At 38.8% G+C, this 20,297-nt stretch overlaps 1 protein-coding gene across 5 annotated transcripts in view; it reads right to left on the reverse strand.

Annotated features, from left to right (window-relative positions):
• The window catches only part of LOC115447529 (afadin), a 74,194-nt gene that overhangs the window by 10,487 nt on the left and 43,410 nt on the right, over positions 1 to 20,297 (reverse strand). For 4 of the 5 annotated variants that reach the window (XM_037443110.1, XM_037443109.1, XM_037443108.1 and 1 more), the window contains exons 9-21: positions 16,558 to 16,742; positions 10,006 to 10,173; positions 4,175 to 4,299; positions 3,414 to 3,884; positions 2,822 to 2,980; positions 2,492 to 2,600; positions 2,201 to 2,346; positions 1,610 to 1,853; positions 1,280 to 1,418; positions 955 to 1,142; positions 563 to 853; positions 342 to 482; positions 83 to 200 (exon numbers count right to left, since the gene is read on the reverse strand). In XM_037443110.1, the coding sequence (XP_037299007.1) occupies positions 83 to 200; positions 342 to 482; positions 563 to 853; positions 955 to 1,142; positions 1,280 to 1,418; positions 1,610 to 1,853; positions 2,201 to 2,346; positions 2,492 to 2,600; positions 2,822 to 2,980; positions 3,414 to 3,884; positions 4,175 to 4,299; positions 10,006 to 10,173; positions 16,558 to 16,742 (2,484 nt within the window). The remainder of the gene's footprint in view (positions 1 to 82; positions 201 to 341; positions 483 to 562; positions 854 to 954; positions 1,143 to 1,279; positions 1,419 to 1,609; positions 1,854 to 2,200; positions 2,347 to 2,491; positions 2,601 to 2,821; positions 2,981 to 3,413; positions 3,885 to 4,174; positions 4,300 to 10,005; positions 10,174 to 16,557; positions 16,743 to 20,297) is intronic. The other variant, XM_037443111.1, reaches the window with a different exon arrangement.

Consider the following 20,297-nt stretch of genomic DNA (forward strand, 5'->3'; position numbering starts at 1 on the left):
GATAGCATATCAATAAATGACGAAATGCAGTAGTATTATTTTGCAGTATTAAAAATAACAAGGGGGTCCTGAGCAAACATACCTTGTCGTTGATTATATGCGGGTTGATGAAGTAGAGTTGCTAATCCGTGAAGCATGGCGCCCTGCTTTGCCACTTCTAACGTGACAGTAGGTCCAGTCCTCACGAGGTATTCTGCTGCCTAAATTGACAAACATAAATTTACGATACTTAAAACTGAAAAGTTTATGGAAAAAGGGGAATTATTTAGTGGAAGCCTAGGAAATAGTGCGAACATAAGTTATGAACGTGAGGTGTTTTGTGTTTTCGTGACAAAACTAACCTTTTCTTGTGTGATGCCGACGAGTGACTGTCCATCAACCGAAAGCAGTTGGTCGCCGGCTGCCAGCCGCCCGTCCGCTGCGGCCGCTCCACCAGGCACAACTGACTTGATGTAAATGCCTAGCTTGCTCTGTCCCGCGCCCTGTTTTACATCCATTAAGGTCATTCTTATGCAGTTGCAGATAGCAGTTGTTAGAGTAGGGTAAGCGGTATGGTACGTACCTTGGCGGCGACGATGCTGAGCCCCATGCCGTTAGAGTTTTTATGTAGATGCACGATAGAGAGCGGCGGCGCGGGCGGGGCGCGCGGGCGCGTCGCTGCGGGCGGTGGCATGTACACCGTCCACGCACCCGGCGCATGCGCCTGCAGCGCCAACCGACATAGCCCGCCGCGCTGCAGCGGCGCCACGAACTCTGCTAGCCCTGGCGGCACGCCGCGCACCACTTCCGCACTGAACCCGTCTGCTGGAATCAGCAGCCCCGCACCCAGCCACCAACGCTCCTCAGCCTCGATCTAATCACGAGTATAACACTCATAATAATATTGTCCATACTATTTTTTTAATGATATCATGAAGATGAAGTATAAATAATTTTGATATGTGCGGTACGTGCCTCTCGTCCGTCGGCGCGGCACAGTTCGTCCGCGAGCGCGCGCGCGTGCGCGACGGCAGCTTCGAGCACGTCGGGCGTCACGAGCGGCGCCAGTAACGCGCGCACCTGCGCCGAGTTTAGTTTAAAGCACGTCGCCAGCGCGGCGCACACCTCCTCGCCTGTCCGATACTCGCCCTGTATCAGCCGCGCTGCACACACAACGATGACTTGTTATAGTATACAGTACATATATTTTATATTTTTACTCGTTTATTCTATTTCGCAAAGTTATAAAGATAGTCATAAGTAAGTGTGGTGTTATTGAGGCGTGGTGATGTATACTGACCAGCCTGGTGCGTGCGCGCGAGGTGGCAGTCGGCGGCGAGCTCGAGCCCCTGCCGCTCGGCCCAGGAGGCGAGCTGCGCCAGACGCGCCGACAGCGCCGCGCCCCATCGTGCGCTCACCGACCCCGGCTCTGATATCAGCTGAACGCACAACCATTCACGACTTAAAATTTGCAATCAGTGAATCACTAGATTGTTTGTCCACGAACTTACTAATTTGCACTTTAGCATTTTCACAACTCCTTTTAAACAAACGAGAATTCTATTAATCAATTATAATTATAGATTGATTTTTAAGGATCGTTTTCATTCCAAAACGTTAAAAATATAACCTTATTGAAACAGAACGCGTTGATGTAGTGGAAAAGATGTGAGAAGAGTTGTATGGTGAGCGCGGCGTTGACGCGGCACCGGCGCAGCAGCACCATGGCGGCGGCCAGCGCCTGCACAGTGGGCGCGGTGGCGTCGTTGGCGTCGCCCGCGGGCGCGCCGCCGGCCCCCGCGCCCGCGCCGCCGCCGCTCGTCAGCGTGTCGAGCGCGCGGGACAGCTCATTTTGGAAGCAAGACACTAGATTGCTGAAAACAAATCTCAGTGTTTATTGGATTTTATTGCTTATGCTGTGTGTATATTTGGTATAGTTATTAAAATTAAAACAAAAGCCGAATTTACGTTATAATGAATTTACATTGTATAAGGAGACGTCAAAACCTGTAACTGTATATATTTAGTTGGCGCTAAATAAAAATATTTTATATTATTTTTATAAATCGTAAAAGTACATAATAAACAGAAAATTGGAAAAGTACTATACAAAAAAGTGAAAAGTCAGCAATCTAATCTGCTAACACATAAGATGTGGGCTATAAGAATATTTGATAAAATCAACTACTCTAGTTCTAACGGTGTTTAAATGAATGTTTACCTGAAAGCATTTTGCACTGTCATCAATAAAACTTCTTGCGCCTGTGTCGAAAATGAGGATATATGGCGGTCAAATTTTAGGAAATGTAGCAGCTCGCTGGCATTAGCCATCCAAAACGCTTGCGCCGCCGAATCTTTTGCACGTTCCTGAAATGTTAATACGTAATATTTAGTGTGTACCATTTTATTAATTAGTTTATATTTTTATAGATAATTTATTTAAATTTATTTGAGCAAATTTATACCAGACCAATGTTTTGATTAGTTGTATATATTTATTGTATGTATGGACCTGTACGGTGGCGTGTATGAGCGTGGCGACGTGGTGCAGGAAGGCGGTGAGCTTGTGCGCGCGCTCGTTGGGCGTGAGCTCGGGCCGGTAGTGCGTCGACGCGCGGTATCTGCGAACACACATCGCTCGTCACGTGGGGCATCGCCTTCATGCATTTCCTCTAAATACACGTTTCAGTGAGTGACAATGAAGTTATGTTTTTATGAATTTTACTTATTTAACAGGGTAAAAAGTGTTAGCGTGAAAATACGACAATAATCATTGTCATAAGTATTAAAAAAGGACATTTCTCAGAAAGACTCGGGTAACTATTAATCTATGTGTACGTACCTCGCGCACAAGTACAGCGTGTAAACGGGGGCAAGTTTGAATGCGGGCGCGTGCGGGTCGAGCCTGGTGATGACGGCGGACAGGAACTGAGCCTGTCCCGCTTCCGGGAACTCCAGCACCGCCGGCAGGATCGCCTCCTGCGCCGGCCGCCCCACCATCCTGCACGATACAGCGTGAACATTCAAACTAGCCGTATTTCTTAGTGTCTCGTGCTTTTGTAGAGCCTCGCTGACTTTCTGCCCAAACATTCAGGATTGCTCAGCTGTGATGCCAATCCATGTAAACCCCCAACACCATGACATAAGGTGATTCAATGCTAGGCTTTTTAAACCAATTTGTAATGTTATGTTAGTCATCAGTATCACACTTCAAAGTTAATTACGACGTTATAACACTATGTGAAATATTATTACCACAAATAGAACACTGATTTATAAAGTGTTTGATCATAAATAACAAACTAAGTGTGCATAGAAAAATATCTAAAAACGTTTTCCGATAAAGCAGAACAAAAACAGACAATAACAGCTAAGCGTTGAGACAGTGGCGATTGTATTTAATATGAAGCTTTACGTCTGATCGTGGACGGTACCTGTTGTCGTGTCCCGAGCCGCCGCTCTTGGCGCTACAGATGCTCTTAGTCTCAACGTTTCCGTCTAAATCGAACGTGGTCTCGTAGTTGTCTTTGTATTGTGAGGTGGGCGTGCGCGTAGTGTTCACGCTCGGCTCTTGCTCGTTGTACACGGAGCCGGATATGTCGTCTTTAGTGTAATCATCCTTCGAGTCGCTCAGATGCTGAGACATCATGAGCGACTCGTTGTCCAGTTTGAGCGTGTTGTTGTTGTACGGCGTGGTGTCGGCGGCGTGCCGTGCGTCGTGTCGCGCGTCGTGTCGCGCGTCGTGCCCGTCGCGGTAGTAGGTGTCGTGCGAGACGGGGCTCATGGTGCGCATGTAGTCGGTGTCGCCGGTGGTGTTCGCGTTCGCGTCGAGCGCGTCGGAGGGCCGCGACGCGACCGACGCGGGCGACATGGCGCCGCTGTTCTCGCCGGCGGACGTCGGCGAGCTAGCGTGGGGGTAACGTACACAAGCGGATGTTCGTGAGCCAGTGACAGAAACATGCAAAAGAAAACAACGACAGATGATAAACAAATAACGGTGATTAAAAAAGCGACGGTTTCGGTGACGGTCACGTAACAATTAGTTCAAAATAAAACTATAGATGCGATAACAAGATGTTGCAGGTGTACACAAACGAGAATTTAGAAAAATGCTAATCGAGTTGGACTAAATCGAACAAAGGATACAACTAATCACAACATATAACATGTAGTGCAAGTGCGAGTGAACACTCACCGATCGTATATGGATCCCGAGCCGAAGTGTTGCGACTGCGCGAGGTTTCTATTGATGATGTTCTCCTGCGCCGGGTCCACGAAGCGGAACGTCGACACGCGCCCGAACTTGAGCAGACAGCCGTGCTGGGGGACACACACGAGTTAAATTAACTTCTGCAAACATATTGCATACACCGTAACACCTACGTGAGTGGACTCGGCAACTTTATATTGCAGGCTAGTTTTATGCTTTGCATGTCATTTCATACTCAAATCTAATCTAAATTTAAATACATAACGATAGGGACACTTCTTTTAAAACGACAGTAGAGACTCGAGTATTCGAACCACAGATATTTGGATACGCAATCATTGGAATTGCTAATCGAGAGCAAATATCTTTATAGTCTAATCAAAAACCTTGTTCTAAAACAAAAAAAAAATAATTAATTTTCAAATTACTTTTACTAATAAGAATATTAATGGCCCTTGAGTGATTATAGGCTACTTATGATTCAGGACATGCTCATTGATGTGGACAAAGCTACGAAGCATCGTTTATTGATAGGCACTTTTGATTATACGACTACAATTAGTCTGGTTAATCGCGTCTTCACTGTTCTACCTAAAATACGATTACATTAATGCTTTAATTTCCGTACAGGTCTATTATTTTCATAACCGTATTACGATGCTGCTCGTATAGATATCTAACACTGCTGAAATAAGAAACAGCGGCTTAGCCCCCTCGCTAACAATACACTATTTCATATTATTTAAATAATTGGAATCTGTAAAAGATTCTTTTGTCTCCGTTATAATATTAAAAATCACGAAAATCCTTTAGTATACTTTTCTTTTGTATTACTTCATACATAAAAAACATATTCCATAAACTTTATGTTTTAGTTGAGAAGTTAACAACGTTGGCACCGAAACTAAGGCTGGGTGTACCTATTTAATACTACGTTGAGAACATAATCCATGACATTGAGCAGAATTCTAATGGGGATGGATTAATCAAACGCGACAATAATAATTATGTTCCAAAGCTTATTGTGTATTCATATTTATATTAGAAAATAAATTAAATACTCTTTTAAAATAAATAAATCTACACCCTGTTAAAAGTTCTGTCTAATTTTACTACCATTACAATCCAATTCAATATTTTATCACCTGATCTACATACAACGTGTGACTTCAATAGAGTCTTGAACATAAAGACGCAAGAACAAAGAAGCATCACGACATCGAAATGTGTAGCGAGTATTTTCCAACAACAACATTTTCATCCATAAACTATACGTACAATTTACTTTACTAACATACAATTTCTGTAACGGACATAAATCATTTATAATAATAAATATGCAACGCTATTCCGTAAAGCGATCTTAGCCGCGAGTATCGCGCTTCTTCATCGATTTTATGTTAAGTACATAACACATTGAAATAGCTGCCGCCACGTACGGAATACCACCAACACATTAGACGGATATGAGTGAGAACATCATATATCATAGTCGTTTTTATTTATTTGTTGGCGTTGGCACCTCCAACGTTCCCGGCGATACACGGTAGGCTATGCATACCTGAGCGACATAAAATTTACGAAAGAAAGGAGTGCTGTTGGGATTGGTAAGAAACACTTTCTTCTGTCATCGAATGTATAGGATTAGCAAACTCAAGCATTTGGACGTTTGGATGAGTGTGTACTGAATGGCAAACTACCACTCGTAAGTGGCATATGGTGTAATATTTACATACCTAGCTGTATTATTATTATATAACACATCGTAGTGTAAAAAGTAATATTTTATTTCCACCTAAAATTCATTTAATGAGGGAAATATATCAAAGAGTTTCTAATGAAGAATTGTTATATTCTTCGGCCATACCTTAGCGTCTCTTGACAATTCGACGTTCGTTACAGTTCGTCGAGAATTTCACATTGAATTTAATATAAATAAAATAATTCCGCTAGCTCGGGAAACTTGAGAAACTCCTGAAATTTAATTATTCATCCTTTCATCTTTGTCGAGTTTTAGGTGAATATGAATTAAGGCAGAAAGATTAATCGAATTTGAAGCAACTTTGATTGCGTGTGTATATTATAGCTAAAAGCTATTAACAAAATGGGAACGTGTATTGAACGTACTGTAGAACGTTTACTGCCAAAACAATAGCCGTAGTACGTGCGTGCTTATGTTTGTCGTAATTTGTTTTAAATGAATATTTTAATTACTCATTACTAAGTTTATTTATTATGATTATACCTAATATGTATAAAAACTGTGACTTGTGTTGCCTATTGGGCAAGGCTTTAAGAAACAAACATTTCGAATAACAAACCTAAAATATAATTACATTCGATTACATATAGTTAATAAATTATCATTAAAAATTATATACTTTTGCAACAAATCCCAACGCGCGTTCACAACTATTTGGAAATAAATAACACTTCTTCACGCAAAATAAATATATTTAAGGCATATTCCAAATTATGTAATAAAATTAATTATAGGTTTACTAAATTAGAATACTACCTACACATCAGCCTCTATGGACATAGGAAAGTTTTGGTATTGGCGTACGAGGGTTTAATACATTTCGTTACAGACGAAACAAAAAGTACTTTTGCACGCGCTACAACAGGATAAACAGGCGCTTTCTCGACTGTCGTATTGACGCTCGCAGAATAAATAACAAGGTAAAAACCTCTCTAACACCCGGAGTGAAAAAAATACGTTATAAAAATGACGAAAAGTCGAAAATGAAATTTAGAGGACACGAGGGCACCGGTGAGCTGTCTGGTTAATATTTTATTCCCTCGCAGAGTAATAGCCGAATGATCCTTATCAAGAAAAATAATATGTGAACACGTGGCCTCGCAGCGCCGGCTGTTTATCATATATGTCAACCACACTATAAGATTCTAAAACATTTGTTTTATGGAAAATAATTTATAACAAGTACTAAATGGGCGTGAACTGTTGGTATATCGCATTAAGACAAGGCTTCAAATTAGTGTAGAGCTCTTTTCCTTACGGGAGCATGACGATATCAAGTTTTTTTCGTGATGGTAGTCATCAGAACTGCAGTAAACAGTAACTACACATTCTTCATAACACAAAAGCCGGGCAAGCGCGAGTTGGTCTCGCACACCGAGGGTTCCGTACAAATTTGTAGGTAAGGTGTCTAATTAAACGAGTTCAAACTTGACAAACGTGAATCTTATCATTTTTACTTCTGAATTATTTATATATTAAATTGGACGGAGCTATGCCAAAATGTACCAACTACTTTTAAACAACATCTGTGGACTGTTATATATAACAGCTGGATTTTTCTATGTATAATAGTAAAATATGTAGTTTGGTTCACTAATACTTTTTTGCGGCAGATATAAATAGATTGTGGCGTGTTTTGCTGAACAGTAAAGTATTTCATTTAGATTAATTGCGTCTAAAATATGGATTACGTATAATGATTTCTTATGTTTACGCGAATGTTAGACATTTAAATTAAATTATTTTACGGATTATATCGCGGTTTTAATATTTTACTTTTGTCCCGATGATTCGAACACTTTGGGGGGGGGGGGGGGGGGCATAGTTTAATTTTAATAGATTATGTAGTTTTGAATAATTTGCGAGATGGTAACTATCCACCACCGACGGCTACATCCATTCTTAACATAAAAAAACTTTTAAATTAATTAGGTCTGCCTCACTAAACTACCGGTTCTGGTAATGTTGATGCAAACTGTTGATGTTCGGTGACTAAAACTCGATCCGGCTTCGTGTCAAATCCGAGAGAAGTTGGGGAAGGAATTTACGAAGTTAGTTAATCGGGATTTAAACTAATGTAGGAATATAAAATAGTGTTTACTAAAACCACTTTCGCGCTAAACCAAGCAATCTTCTTGACTAAACTCTACCGACTATGGCATGTAGTAACAGTCTATTTGTCAAATGAGCTGGGCCCTTTTTCTGTATGATAGTGTAAACGCGTAACGTCATGTTATATTTGAGAAATGTGCGTGGAATGGTATTCTGTAAGCCAAATTTCTATAGTCCTAAACATGATGTGTTGTGTTACGTGCTTGTTACGCACTGTTACAATAACGTGCGGGATAGAGAATAAGGCCCCTAATAGATAACATTTAAACGCGTTTGTATACATAGAAGTTTCATATATTACATCGGTCAATAAGTCCCGAGCCTAAGTAAGAAAAACAATTTTTTTTGACATATTTCGTTTTTATTTATCAAGATAGTCTCCTTCAAAAGTGATACAATCAAGCCAGCGCTTCTCTAAAATTTCTATACCCTTCCTATAAAACGATTTGTCTAACCCTTCAAAATACGCTTCAGTTTCAGCGATCTCTTCTCCATTTGGGCCAATATATTTTCCGGAAAGCATTTTTTTCAGTTTAGCAAACAGGTAATAGAAGCTGGGAGCCAAAACTAGAGAATATGGTGGGTGAGACATCAACTCAATCTTTAATTCTTGCAGTTTTGCCATTATGGCGACCGCTGTGTGACCCGGCATTGTCTTGATGGAAAAGCACTTTTTTCTTTTGCACTTGAGGCCGTTTTTTCGCGATTTCATGCTTCAGACACACCATTTATGCGATATAATATTCGCTATTGATCCATTCTCCCTTCTGAAGATAGTCAATGAATATTATAACTTGCGCATCCCAAAACACGCTAGCCATAACCTTGCCAGCAGACATTTGTGTTTCTGGTCGCTTTGGACGCCTTTCGTCGGTTGCCGTCCATTCAATTGACTGCCGTTTTGACTTTGGAGTGTAGTGGTAGATCCAGGTTTCATCCATTGTCACATATTGCAAGAAAAAAATCGTTTTATTTCGCCTTAAAACCTCCAAACAGCACTCCGAGGCTTCAACACGTTGATCCTTTTGGTCAACGGTGAGCAAACGCGGTACCCACTTTGAACAAAGCTTTCTCATGGACAAATGTTCCTGCAAAATGACAAATGCATTGCCTTTTGATATCTTTAGAATGTCGGCTATCTCCTGTAACATCACTTTACTATCTTCCAAAACGATTTTGTGTACTTTTTTATGTTATTTGGAATCACAATCTCATTTGGACGTCCTGAGCGTTCAGCATCATTGGTGTCTGTATGCCCACGTTTAAATTCAGCAAACCAACGTTTAACTGTTGCTTTTGATGGAGCAGAGATCTCATAAAATTTATCTAGCCAAAATTTTATTTCAACGGTATTTTTTCCTATTGGAAAACAATGTTTAATCAACACTCGAAATTCTTTTTCGTCCATTGTTTTAGAGACACTCAAAGTAGCATCACTAAAATCACTGTAACTTTTTTACAAATTGTTGAAAGTTTATGAAATTTTGACATGTTTTACATAGAGGTCAGTAATTTTTGAAAATCGATAGTATTTATCCGTAACAGCGCAATTTATATATTAGTCTCGGGACTTATTGACCGATGTGTTAATTGTATTTGGCATATTACAATTTTCAAAAAATATTATAAAGCTTGTTAGAATTAAAATAGACTACTGTTATATGGGTGTTCGTAGACTACATAATGGTAACTTTTTAAACATTTTTTAGCACAACTAGTTGACATGTGTACGTAGATACGCAAGTGTAGCTGTATATATAGTGTTGCAAAGGACGTTCAAAACCTGAACACGCGCAAGATAAATGATTCAACTTATAAGGTATGATAAAAATAAAAGGGATTGTTAAAGACCGGCAATGCATAATCGATTGTTCTTCGTTACCTACTCATTTGTTTAAGTACTTACTAATTTTTGGATAGTTGCGCGTTCGTTGTGACTGACCTGTAACCGCTGCGTGTGCATGACCCGTTGCCCGTTGACGTAGACGTGCGCGTCCGCGTGCAGAGGCGTGACGGTGTAGCCGCCGCCCTCTGCCGGCGCCACCACGCAATGCCGAGGCTGGATCGACGGCCCGTACAGTTGCAGTGTTGTGCCATTGCCGGATCCCACCTGTCACATATATTCTTTAAAATCCTTACTATAAATGAATAATAATTTGCTGCTGCACCGATACATATGTATATATAATCACACATACACGTGTAGGCTTATGTATCGGGGATAATATGAGCAGATTTAGGAGATCCAATGGTTACCCATATATTTCCAATCCGGGCGAATTCGGATGTTACGAAATAAGAAGTCACAAATAAGTCGTATATCAACGTGACGTGACGTTAGGAAGGGACGGTTGAGCTCGAGATCCCAATTTATTAATGCCACGTAGATTTCTCAGCTGTCTTCACTACTTGATAATTGTTGATAAAAAGTTACAACATTTAGTCCGGAATCTAAATCGTCCTAGAGGTTGGTGTTCTGTTTTCGTTACTATACCAAGCTTTAAGTTCGTATAGTGATAAAAGTTTTTCACCGAGGGCTCTTGGAAAAGTTAATAATGTACTCCGGATAATTAGGATCCCACAAAAGTACCACCGAAGATTCAATTTGTTTAGTTTAACGACACTGAGTAAAGTTATATAGACTGTTCAGCTGCTTGATAAGGTCACGTAGAAAATAACTAAATACACAATGTTTCTTTAATTTATTTCAAAGCATAAAATTAATTCACCGTTGGTTCTTAGTTTCCTAATTATGGAAATTAAATTTTATTTGAAACTTCGTTCCGTGTGAGTGGACAGATAAAACGAGTAAGCGTTATGGTGCTTATTTTAATTACACCAAGCATATAGCAATTAGCCAAACACAAAATAGATAGTGAAGCCAGAATAGCTAATATACAATATTACCAGATTTAACAAGAATAATAATAACATACCTACATTTTAATACTACCTTTAACAATATTATGCTAAGTATTTAGGTAATAAAGCTATACCTACCATATCAAATATGGATGTTAATAGGTTTTACAAAAGAAAAAAGTACGATATTCAGCTAATTAAAAATACAGACATAACAGTCCTGGACGATGAAGGCCCTATAATATAAGGTCTTTATATTAAAATGTATCGATGATTGCGGTGTCACAAACACAGATAAGTTGTAACTTGTTGGGCAAAGTTATATACTGACGGGGATTAAGGAATAGTACCTCTCATCTCGTCCATCACTGCTTGAAACTTCGTTACTATCTTGTTATGTGTTTTAATTAGGCATATAAGCATAACAAGATATTGTAAATGAAAGTCAACGTCACATATGATATTTTGAAATTTCCCGCTTGAAACTCGATTCATGGCGACATTAAAAATTTATAGATAAAGATTGTCCGCGAAGTTACTGACTTATTTACGATTGTATGAGCGGCCGCGGAAACAAAATGTTCGCTGAATTAATAACGCGAAAGGCTGGTAGGAATGCAAACGTGCATTAACATAAGTAATTTAATTAGCCGCGCTGCTGGTACCGTGAACTTACTGCATGCAGTTTATATGTGCATTATAGGTTAGTAAATATAAAATGCAAATAGAAGCTGTCTTGTGACTTAAAATTATGGCTCTTACTTTATATCAATGATGGAGTCACTCAGTACGCGTTAATCAACCGAAAAGAGTCATTTATTTTTAAGAGTTTGGCATAATGTGTGCTATATATAAATATAGACAATTATTTACAGTCGGCAATATAGCCAGCGCACGAGCACAAATATAAAGGCATTATCGTACAGAAGTCTTTTTCTGACGACGTAAATAAAATAATTATTATCATTCAGTAAAGTCTGTTATTAAGGCTAAGCGAGTAAATAATCACCCGATTAAAAGTTAATAGTTTTGTCCTTTTATAATTATTACAATAAAACGCCATAGACATTATTGAATATTTAAAAAGGCCTTTGGCGACGTCTTATCGATCGTAAATCTAACACCTGGCATGTGTCTCACCGAGCGACAATTAAAATGAAAATAATCATATGAGTGCATTTTCTGTGAATAGAAAAATATCGCTTGGCAATAAAGATAAATATGGTATAAAAAAATATATCTAGTAAGACTAGTTTTACTTGCTCACATAAAAGTGTGCCCCCGAAATAAATAGTAGCTCTCAATGATAATGTTTCTATTAGTAAGAACTTTAAAAAACGAATCCGTAATTCTTACCATTAATATGTAACAACAACAAAATCATGAGCTTCCCAATATTAATATAGATAAAGTAAATACAAATATTGTACGGATAACTATAAAAAAAACTCTCCGTAACATCAAATATCGTAGATATTTATTGTGTAAATACTATCTATGATATACCATCTTGTTTGCCTAACTACCACAATTGTATCGTAGTTATATGTTTTATTAAGATAAACAGACTTACTTATATTGTATAAATGTATGACTTTTATATTCAGGGACAGAATATAAATGATTTTAAAATGTAAAGATTTTGCCACTTTTAAGTCTTGGCACGGGTTTCTCGTTTGAGATTGATGGAACAACCCACGCTACGACATTTCGGCTGACCAATTTAAGTGTCACATCGCTGAGCTTATGTTTTATTCAAGTAAAAACACTCTCAGTATCATATTATACATTATGTTAAACTATACGATACCCGCGGGTTTGCCTGCGTCGAAAATCTTGCCCGGTTAAAGAAGGTACCACTGTGTACTTGTCTAGGATGAAGAGGACCCTGTATGTTAATCCAGGATATGTTCTATTTATGCACTAAAAATCCAAAACCATTTACCGGTAACTGGCAAACAAACAAACTTCTTCACTATCTTTAACATTTATAAAAAAAAATAAGTAAAATTGTATATAATTTGTTATCAAGAGTAGAGCAAATCTATAAAATGAGAGGTGGTTAAAAATCATTAACATAATACAGATTGCAATTGAAAGCAACCATAGATATAAAAAATGAATATTTTGTTTTTTATAAGTGAAAGGATCCATAAATTGTGTATATATAAATAAGAATATATTTATTACATAATACATTAATTTTAGAATAATATAAATCGTGGGAATTCTCGTTTGTATCCGATAGACAGCAAACATCGTTAATTATAATCTAGTGTAAAGCTTGTAAATTAGACGGTAATTAATACATCCCACAGTAGTTTTTTGCTTGTTTTGAATAATTTAATACGAAAGCGCGCTGCGACAGCGCCAATTGCATTACAGATATTACAGTTCCAGCTTAATTTCAACTTTTACACAACCAGTTGGTTTGTAACTATATAAAATGTATACATATTTATATAATTATTATACAATATGAATTTCTTGGCATTTGGAATCGACATGCTACGATCGACATTAGAATATAATTGAAACTGAAAAGTTTTAATAACAAACAGAAACTGTAATATTTGGCACCAGGGCCACTTATGCGAAGAACTATGATGATATTTTTCCTGTACCGTTATTATACCTACCGAGTTCAAGAAACTGATCACCGTTGAATACAATCTTCTAATAACTGCATTATAGGACTGTGGAAGCACAATGGTTCCGATTTCCAGCTCAGACACTCACTCACTCAATTCTAAATCTAAAATATGTAGGTGGATTGCTCGTATTGCATTTTGTACGTGATGTGGCAATAGCAGTCGCATATTACTCAACAAAACTAAAAAAGCAAGTTGTGGTTGGGAATTTGGATGCACTAATTACCTTTTCAAGCAACCTTTGTGAATGAGCCAAAAAAATGACGACAATCAACTAACAGTCTTCTCAATTCATACGGGTTGCCATAGACGCACTGGTTTTGAAGTAACTGGATATACTCGTATTCTGTCTGGTTTATTAAACGGGACTCTGGCTATGATATTAACAACGTGCTTTCACGGTTTACACTGCGAACGCAAACGTAATTAGCCAATGTAAAGCTATTGTCGAGACTAGACCACACACATCATTATTAACGATAGTTTTCAATAATTCGATAATCCGATACGATTAAATGGACTCATTTGATTTTTTTGACATGCTTACAAATGACTCATTTGTAAGCATGTCAAAAAAACCTTTGTACTGATTGGTCGATTTTCGCGATGGATCGAAAAAAGTGATTGCGATCATTTACCACAAACGGCGTTACGATAACGCTTAGTCTGGAGACGGTATCGTCTCAATTTCACTACTGCCTGCCCCTATCCCCCTCCACGTTGTCGTTGGCGCTACACACTTCTTCACGGCTGTTGCAAAATAGTTTTAGCTATGTTTTAAAAACCGGCAGCCTGCCTAACGTGCACCCTTTCCTAGAAACCCAGTATTTGTTTAGTGTTGTCTGGAATCCAAATCTAACACCTCCAGGTCCACAGCCCCTAAACGCTGCCACCAGACGCAGGAGACGATAAAAAATATAGCACTAAAAATATACTGTTGACCACGTAATCCTTGCATGGAATAGCCATTGATTGGTTTGTGCTCTACATGACAATAAGTAACTTCTGTGATCTCATTAGATTGAAAAAGTTCCATTTATAGAGGAAAAGGTTTAAATGCGGACACTTTAAGGGATCCTTATGGTGCGAGTGTGTGGTACTATGGACATCTGGCTCCCCGTTAGATGCGCACATCGAGCTAAGGATAAAATGTTTAATCTGAGTGCTCTTGCACAGTTCTTTAAAAACGAAGTACGTTACACGCAGAATGCGAAATAATTTACACTAATTTCGTATTAGTGTCAAGTTTCTTTGTTTATTCGCGGTCACCTTTTCAAACACCGATCGCAACTAGCCCCAAACATTACTTAACCGAACCAATAAACCACAAGACTGAGGTAAAACTCCGAAGTAACTGAAAGGAACTTGAGTACTCAGATATTCGCAGACTTTGCCGGCACAAAAATATCATGACAAAGCCCGCACGCTCCGATATGCATCGCATTTGTACCGAGGGCTGTAATTACTTCTCCGTCTATCATTCGTGGGATCAATTCGGTTAATCCTTGAAGGGTTACATCGTAAGCCCTCGTGAGTAATGTGTTTAGATTTGTATACTCCACCGACACCTAAGGTAACGAGAAAAAAAAATAAGAAAGAGTTGGACGGTATTTAGATTGCCTCGGAATATATTTTTATCATATGTATGCAAATTACAAACAGTATAAAACGCGACACAACTCTTTATGATTAACCTTATTACAAACTTTTCTCGTACACCCACGTATTTTCAATCCCCGATAAAAAAGGGGGATGTTAAGAGTTTAGGGTATGTATTTGTATGTCTCTTAGTGGCATCGTAACTACGAAACGCGTGGGCCGACTTTGATGTGGTTTTACTTTGTTTTAAAGCTAATATGCTTGAGAAAGTTCTTATAATTAAGGAGGATCCATTCAGGCGTTTGAAGATCGTCATCTCTTTTGCTACTTTCACAAGTCCGATTGATATGAAATTTGGTATACTATAACTTCGGTAGTATTACTGAGGCATGACAATCTTGAGCTGATACTGCAGCATCATGTTCTCTGCGGGATAACTAAGGCCTCAACAACTTACAGCACATATGGAGTGTTTGGTCTCATAAGATTCCAATGAGTAGGTGTTACCAAAACCGTGAGAAGCGAAGCTCATGGTGGAGAAAATTGTATTTTTTTTTAATAACAATAAAAAAATAAAATAACCCTAAAAACAAAAAACGTCTAAAAAGCAAAAAAAAAATCATAGTATGTGTTTTTCTTTTGAGTATTTTGTAACTGCCTAGTAATATTTTAGACCAAACGTCGCTACGTCGAGGGTCCGAACTCGGTACTCGGAGGGCATGAATATGCTTCTTTTGCGGTTCCCCAACGCGACGACGTTTGTGTCAAAATAATATAAGTTAATAGTATACGTTATTTATAGTATAAGGTTTTTTATCGAAATTGTCATCATACTCACCTTTTCAGTTCATATGAGTTCATTACATTGACAATACAATTATAAAGGACGATGGAAAACGTTTAAAGGGTAATGTGGTATCGTACCCAACCGAAATATTCAAAGTAGTAATCATTTCATAACTGACAAGGTTTTGCTTTTAAATTTTTAGGTGTTGGAAAAAATGTTCCGCAGACACTTAGTAAGTATACATCTAGAATTGTATGACGACTGTAACTAAACAAATGGTATTTTTTTTATTGCTTTGAATGACGAGACGGGCTTGCTGTTCGTCAGATGGTAAGCGATATGACCGCCCATAAACAGCAGAGACACCGTCCAACACCTAGAATTACAAAGTATTGTTTGGTAGTCCACTGCGCTCGCCAACCTGAGACATGAGATATTAAGTCTTATTATATCCAGTAGTTACACTGGCTACATTATTTTTCAAACCGGAACAGAACATTGTCTACACACTTTTGCTTGGTGGCAGAAATAGACTTTGCAGTGGTACCTACCCAGGCTAACTCACACATATGAGAGACCAGTAAAAAAACCATACCTCGACAACGTCGTTGATCCGCACCCTGCGCCCGTTCTCGAGCGGCGAGGCGTCGGGCGCCACCTCGAGCAGCATGGGCTCGCTGCCGGGCCGGCCGCCGGTACCCACGCCGGAGCCAGCCTTCTTCTTCCTGCGCCGAGGCTGCGCGTCAGCCGGCCGCCGCCGCACGTGAAACATTATGGAGCCTGAAATAACACTCCCATTAAGGTAAACTTTCGCGGTCGTCACTCATGTAACTTTTAAATAGTGACTTGTCTAAATTACTTTTGAAAGTTAGTTTTTTTTATATATAACCCATTGGGAAATCTCTTCCAATATTAAATTATCAAACTAAACACAAGTGCAAAACTTTTAAAGTCCCGAAGAAAACGAACTGAAAAGTTTTAAAACAACATCATGTAAGTTTTCAGTGGAAGATTTCGTTTGTTGATTCAAACCGACGCTTGAGCGAAACGACGCGACGCGAGCGACGTGGGCTCGCTGCGCCGCGCCCGCCGCCCGCCGCCTGCCCCGGGGACCCATCGAGCGTTTAACGTGCTAACTCTACATTTGAAGATTCAAGTCGGACGGTAGCACTCGGAACGATTGTACTGTATTAAAAGTCTTCAGACATCAAATAGTGGTTCTATTTTAGTGTCAAGATAATAAATTTGCGGAAACATCTTGATAAACACAAGGCAGACATTTAACGAGGGATATCTTGAAGCAATTAAACCAAGCCATAAAATCTGCTATAAGGTTTTAAAGTCAATATTATGGTTGTGATTATAAATCTGGCCATATCTACACTAATAACACAAAATGCAGCGAAACGATAATAGAAAAGGACCAAAGTTATTTGGATCATAAAATTTGACGTATACCTTTACTTCCTTACAAAATAAAGAACTTAGAATATTTATTTGTTTTGCCATAGTTCATACTTCATAGGTAAAATATGAAAAATCTTATTACTACATCATGAAATACTTGAATCAAAGTCTACTACTTATTTGAACCCAACCTAACTTTGAGTTATATTTGAAGCAGATATTTAAGTATCGTGTATCCTTTCCTAATCTGTATTCCGTTCCTTTAAACCCGACGGCGCAGCGCATTAGTTAGTATGAGTAAATATCAGATGAATAACTACTACATTTGCCGGCTATTAATATAAAAAAATCAACACGAGCCTAAGCACTTAGATCGTCACAGTTTTGTAACATAATTAACTTAACTTTGAGCACGTCCAGACAACGCGAAACTGGTGCAAATCAAATTTTGCAACTCGGGTAGATAGACTGTAGGTAAAGACAATAAAAGCCGTAGCGGGGGATCGGCGACGGATTGGGGTCAGGCCACTTACTCTGTTTAAATCAACGATAAAACGGTGTAACACAATTTGAGAACATTTCAGGGATACGTTTAGTGTGGTGTATATGTGAGTGCACTCGAAGAGGTGAGCGCCGAGCGACGGCATGAGAGCCGAGGGGGCCAGGCCCACCTCGAGCCGCCTCTAGTGTCAACATCATTAGCGTCTACATTGTCGCACCGCTCTACTGGAGCCACGAGAGCTACTAGCCGGCTACAAATTTCCCTTGGAGACACAACAACATCTTATTTGTTTCCACAACGTTATGCGACACTCCGCTTCCTAGATTATAGCATTACAACACCAAATTTCAATTATATTCTAAAATACTTTATTGTTTTAGTAACTACTTTGTTTTTTGGGCTTTTACATTGAAATGGGTCATCGAAAGTCGGTCATAATGCTTAGTGACTGCGAGTTGTATCAACGAACTTTGAGCTGGCTCAATGTTGACATGACTCGCGCCGCGCCAAGGAGTATCAATCATAATGCGACCTAAAGCCGCCTTCGAGCATTTATCAACTCAATAGATATGTATACGAAAGCTTACACTCTCACATCGAAATAATAATAATGTATCCGTAGCACATTCAATACACGAATTGAACTTTATGTTTGTAACAATTATTACACGACACGAATTTTCTTTTTCTTCACTTAAATAAAGTCTAACGCGTCGACTCACTTGTGGTGTAGCCTATTTAATGAATTTAAAATAGGGCTCTATAATGCACCAAGTTCAGTAGTAGCAAAATCAATAAGTACTAGCCAAGAAACTATTGATAGACTTTTCAGTTTTTAACGATCGCGCTTGACCATTTCAATTTCAAGCATTGAAATTTCACTGCGGTAAGCTTTCAATGAAATAGTTACAGTTTATACTATTCAACACAAACTCGCGGCAATAGTGGCGTATAACCCGTTCTATATTAAAATGATTTACATAAAATGTGGATTGTATACGAGCCGACATAAATAATAATTAGGCTCGGCGTGCTATAAAACCTTCTGGGACTAACATAACGGAAATCAATATTCCAAACCAGCAGCAGAAGTAGACTGCGAATTGTGAATGGTGTATTTAAAAACCATTTCTAGTTAAGTTTATTTTTGGGGAAATAAGTAAACATTTGAGGAAACGCCGTTTTATTTATTGACACGAGGCGCGGCAACCATATTTGACACACTGTTAGACACTTGTAAATAAAAACACCACGTACATTCAACGTACACTATTGAGTAATAATTAAAGATATTTCCCCACGTGTGTGCAAGTAAACGCGGGTCTGTCACAAACAGTCGTCGAGAAAATTACCGAGAACTATTTCCTTTTTATCGTTCCGCAGCCGTGAACTAAAAGACCTGCTGAATAGCATAACTCCTGATGTTTGAATTTTTGCGAGCCATCGCCCATTGGACAATAGTCGCGCGTCACATACGTAAGTTCAAACCGACGGTCTAATTGTAACTGGACTAAGTGCCACACCAGCACGACGTGACGTCGCCGGTGCCACCGACCGGACAACCATGACCAATGCAATACAGGTTAAGGACTAGTTGTCAGTTTTATCCAGTTTAGCGGTCAAATGTCACCGCGGAATTCGCGTTTGTATGGGAATTGCGGACGTTGTTACTTGCGATTAGACAGCTGTTTGCGAGTGACGTACATTACACATGTTTATAAAACACAATATATAGGTACTGTTAATTATCTTAATTAATATTTGATAAAACTTCAAACTGAACTACAAACACAACAAATTGTCAATTTTAAACAATGAAGTCTTGCTATACAATTAAACACGAGTAAGGTATTTAAATATTCACCTTGAAATAATCAGAATTGTAATTGTCAAAATGACAATGATAGTGGCTGATAGATGTTGCGTTAAACGTGTGATGAATGTTGCAAGTACACACACGCATTATGTCACCAGTCACTACACACCAATGAAAACCGCTAGTGCCGATGCCAAACGTCGCGCTGGTATGTAGTACGGCTGAACACTCGAATTTGATTCGATAAGAAATTAGACGGAGCTGCTTATCGAGGACAAATATTAATTTCATTTCAAGCTACCTTTCTGGCTTTCATCAATCAGGTAGGTTTTCAATTTTATAAAAAAAAACTGCATAGTATAAGGCCACCATTTCACACAAGCTTTCCGCATTGCAGTTACTTGACGTTATTAACATTCGACAGTTTAATTTCCGAACCATAAAACCTTTGTATGTTCCCTCCCACAAAATAAAATTACTTTGAAACTCAGTTTTGGCGCTTATATATGTATGACCGAATTACCATCTTCAGATGTGAAGAGCTTAACTTGTACGAGTATAATATTTGTATATTATAGTCCATCGATAAAAAGACTCCTATCCACCCTCT

The sequence above is a fragment of the Manduca sexta genome, chromosome 26 (assembly GCF_014839805.1).
Source record: "Manduca sexta isolate Smith_Timp_Sample1 chromosome 26, JHU_Msex_v1.0, whole genome shotgun sequence".
Classification (NCBI taxonomy): Eukaryota; Metazoa; Arthropoda; class Insecta; order Lepidoptera; family Sphingidae; genus Manduca; species Manduca sexta.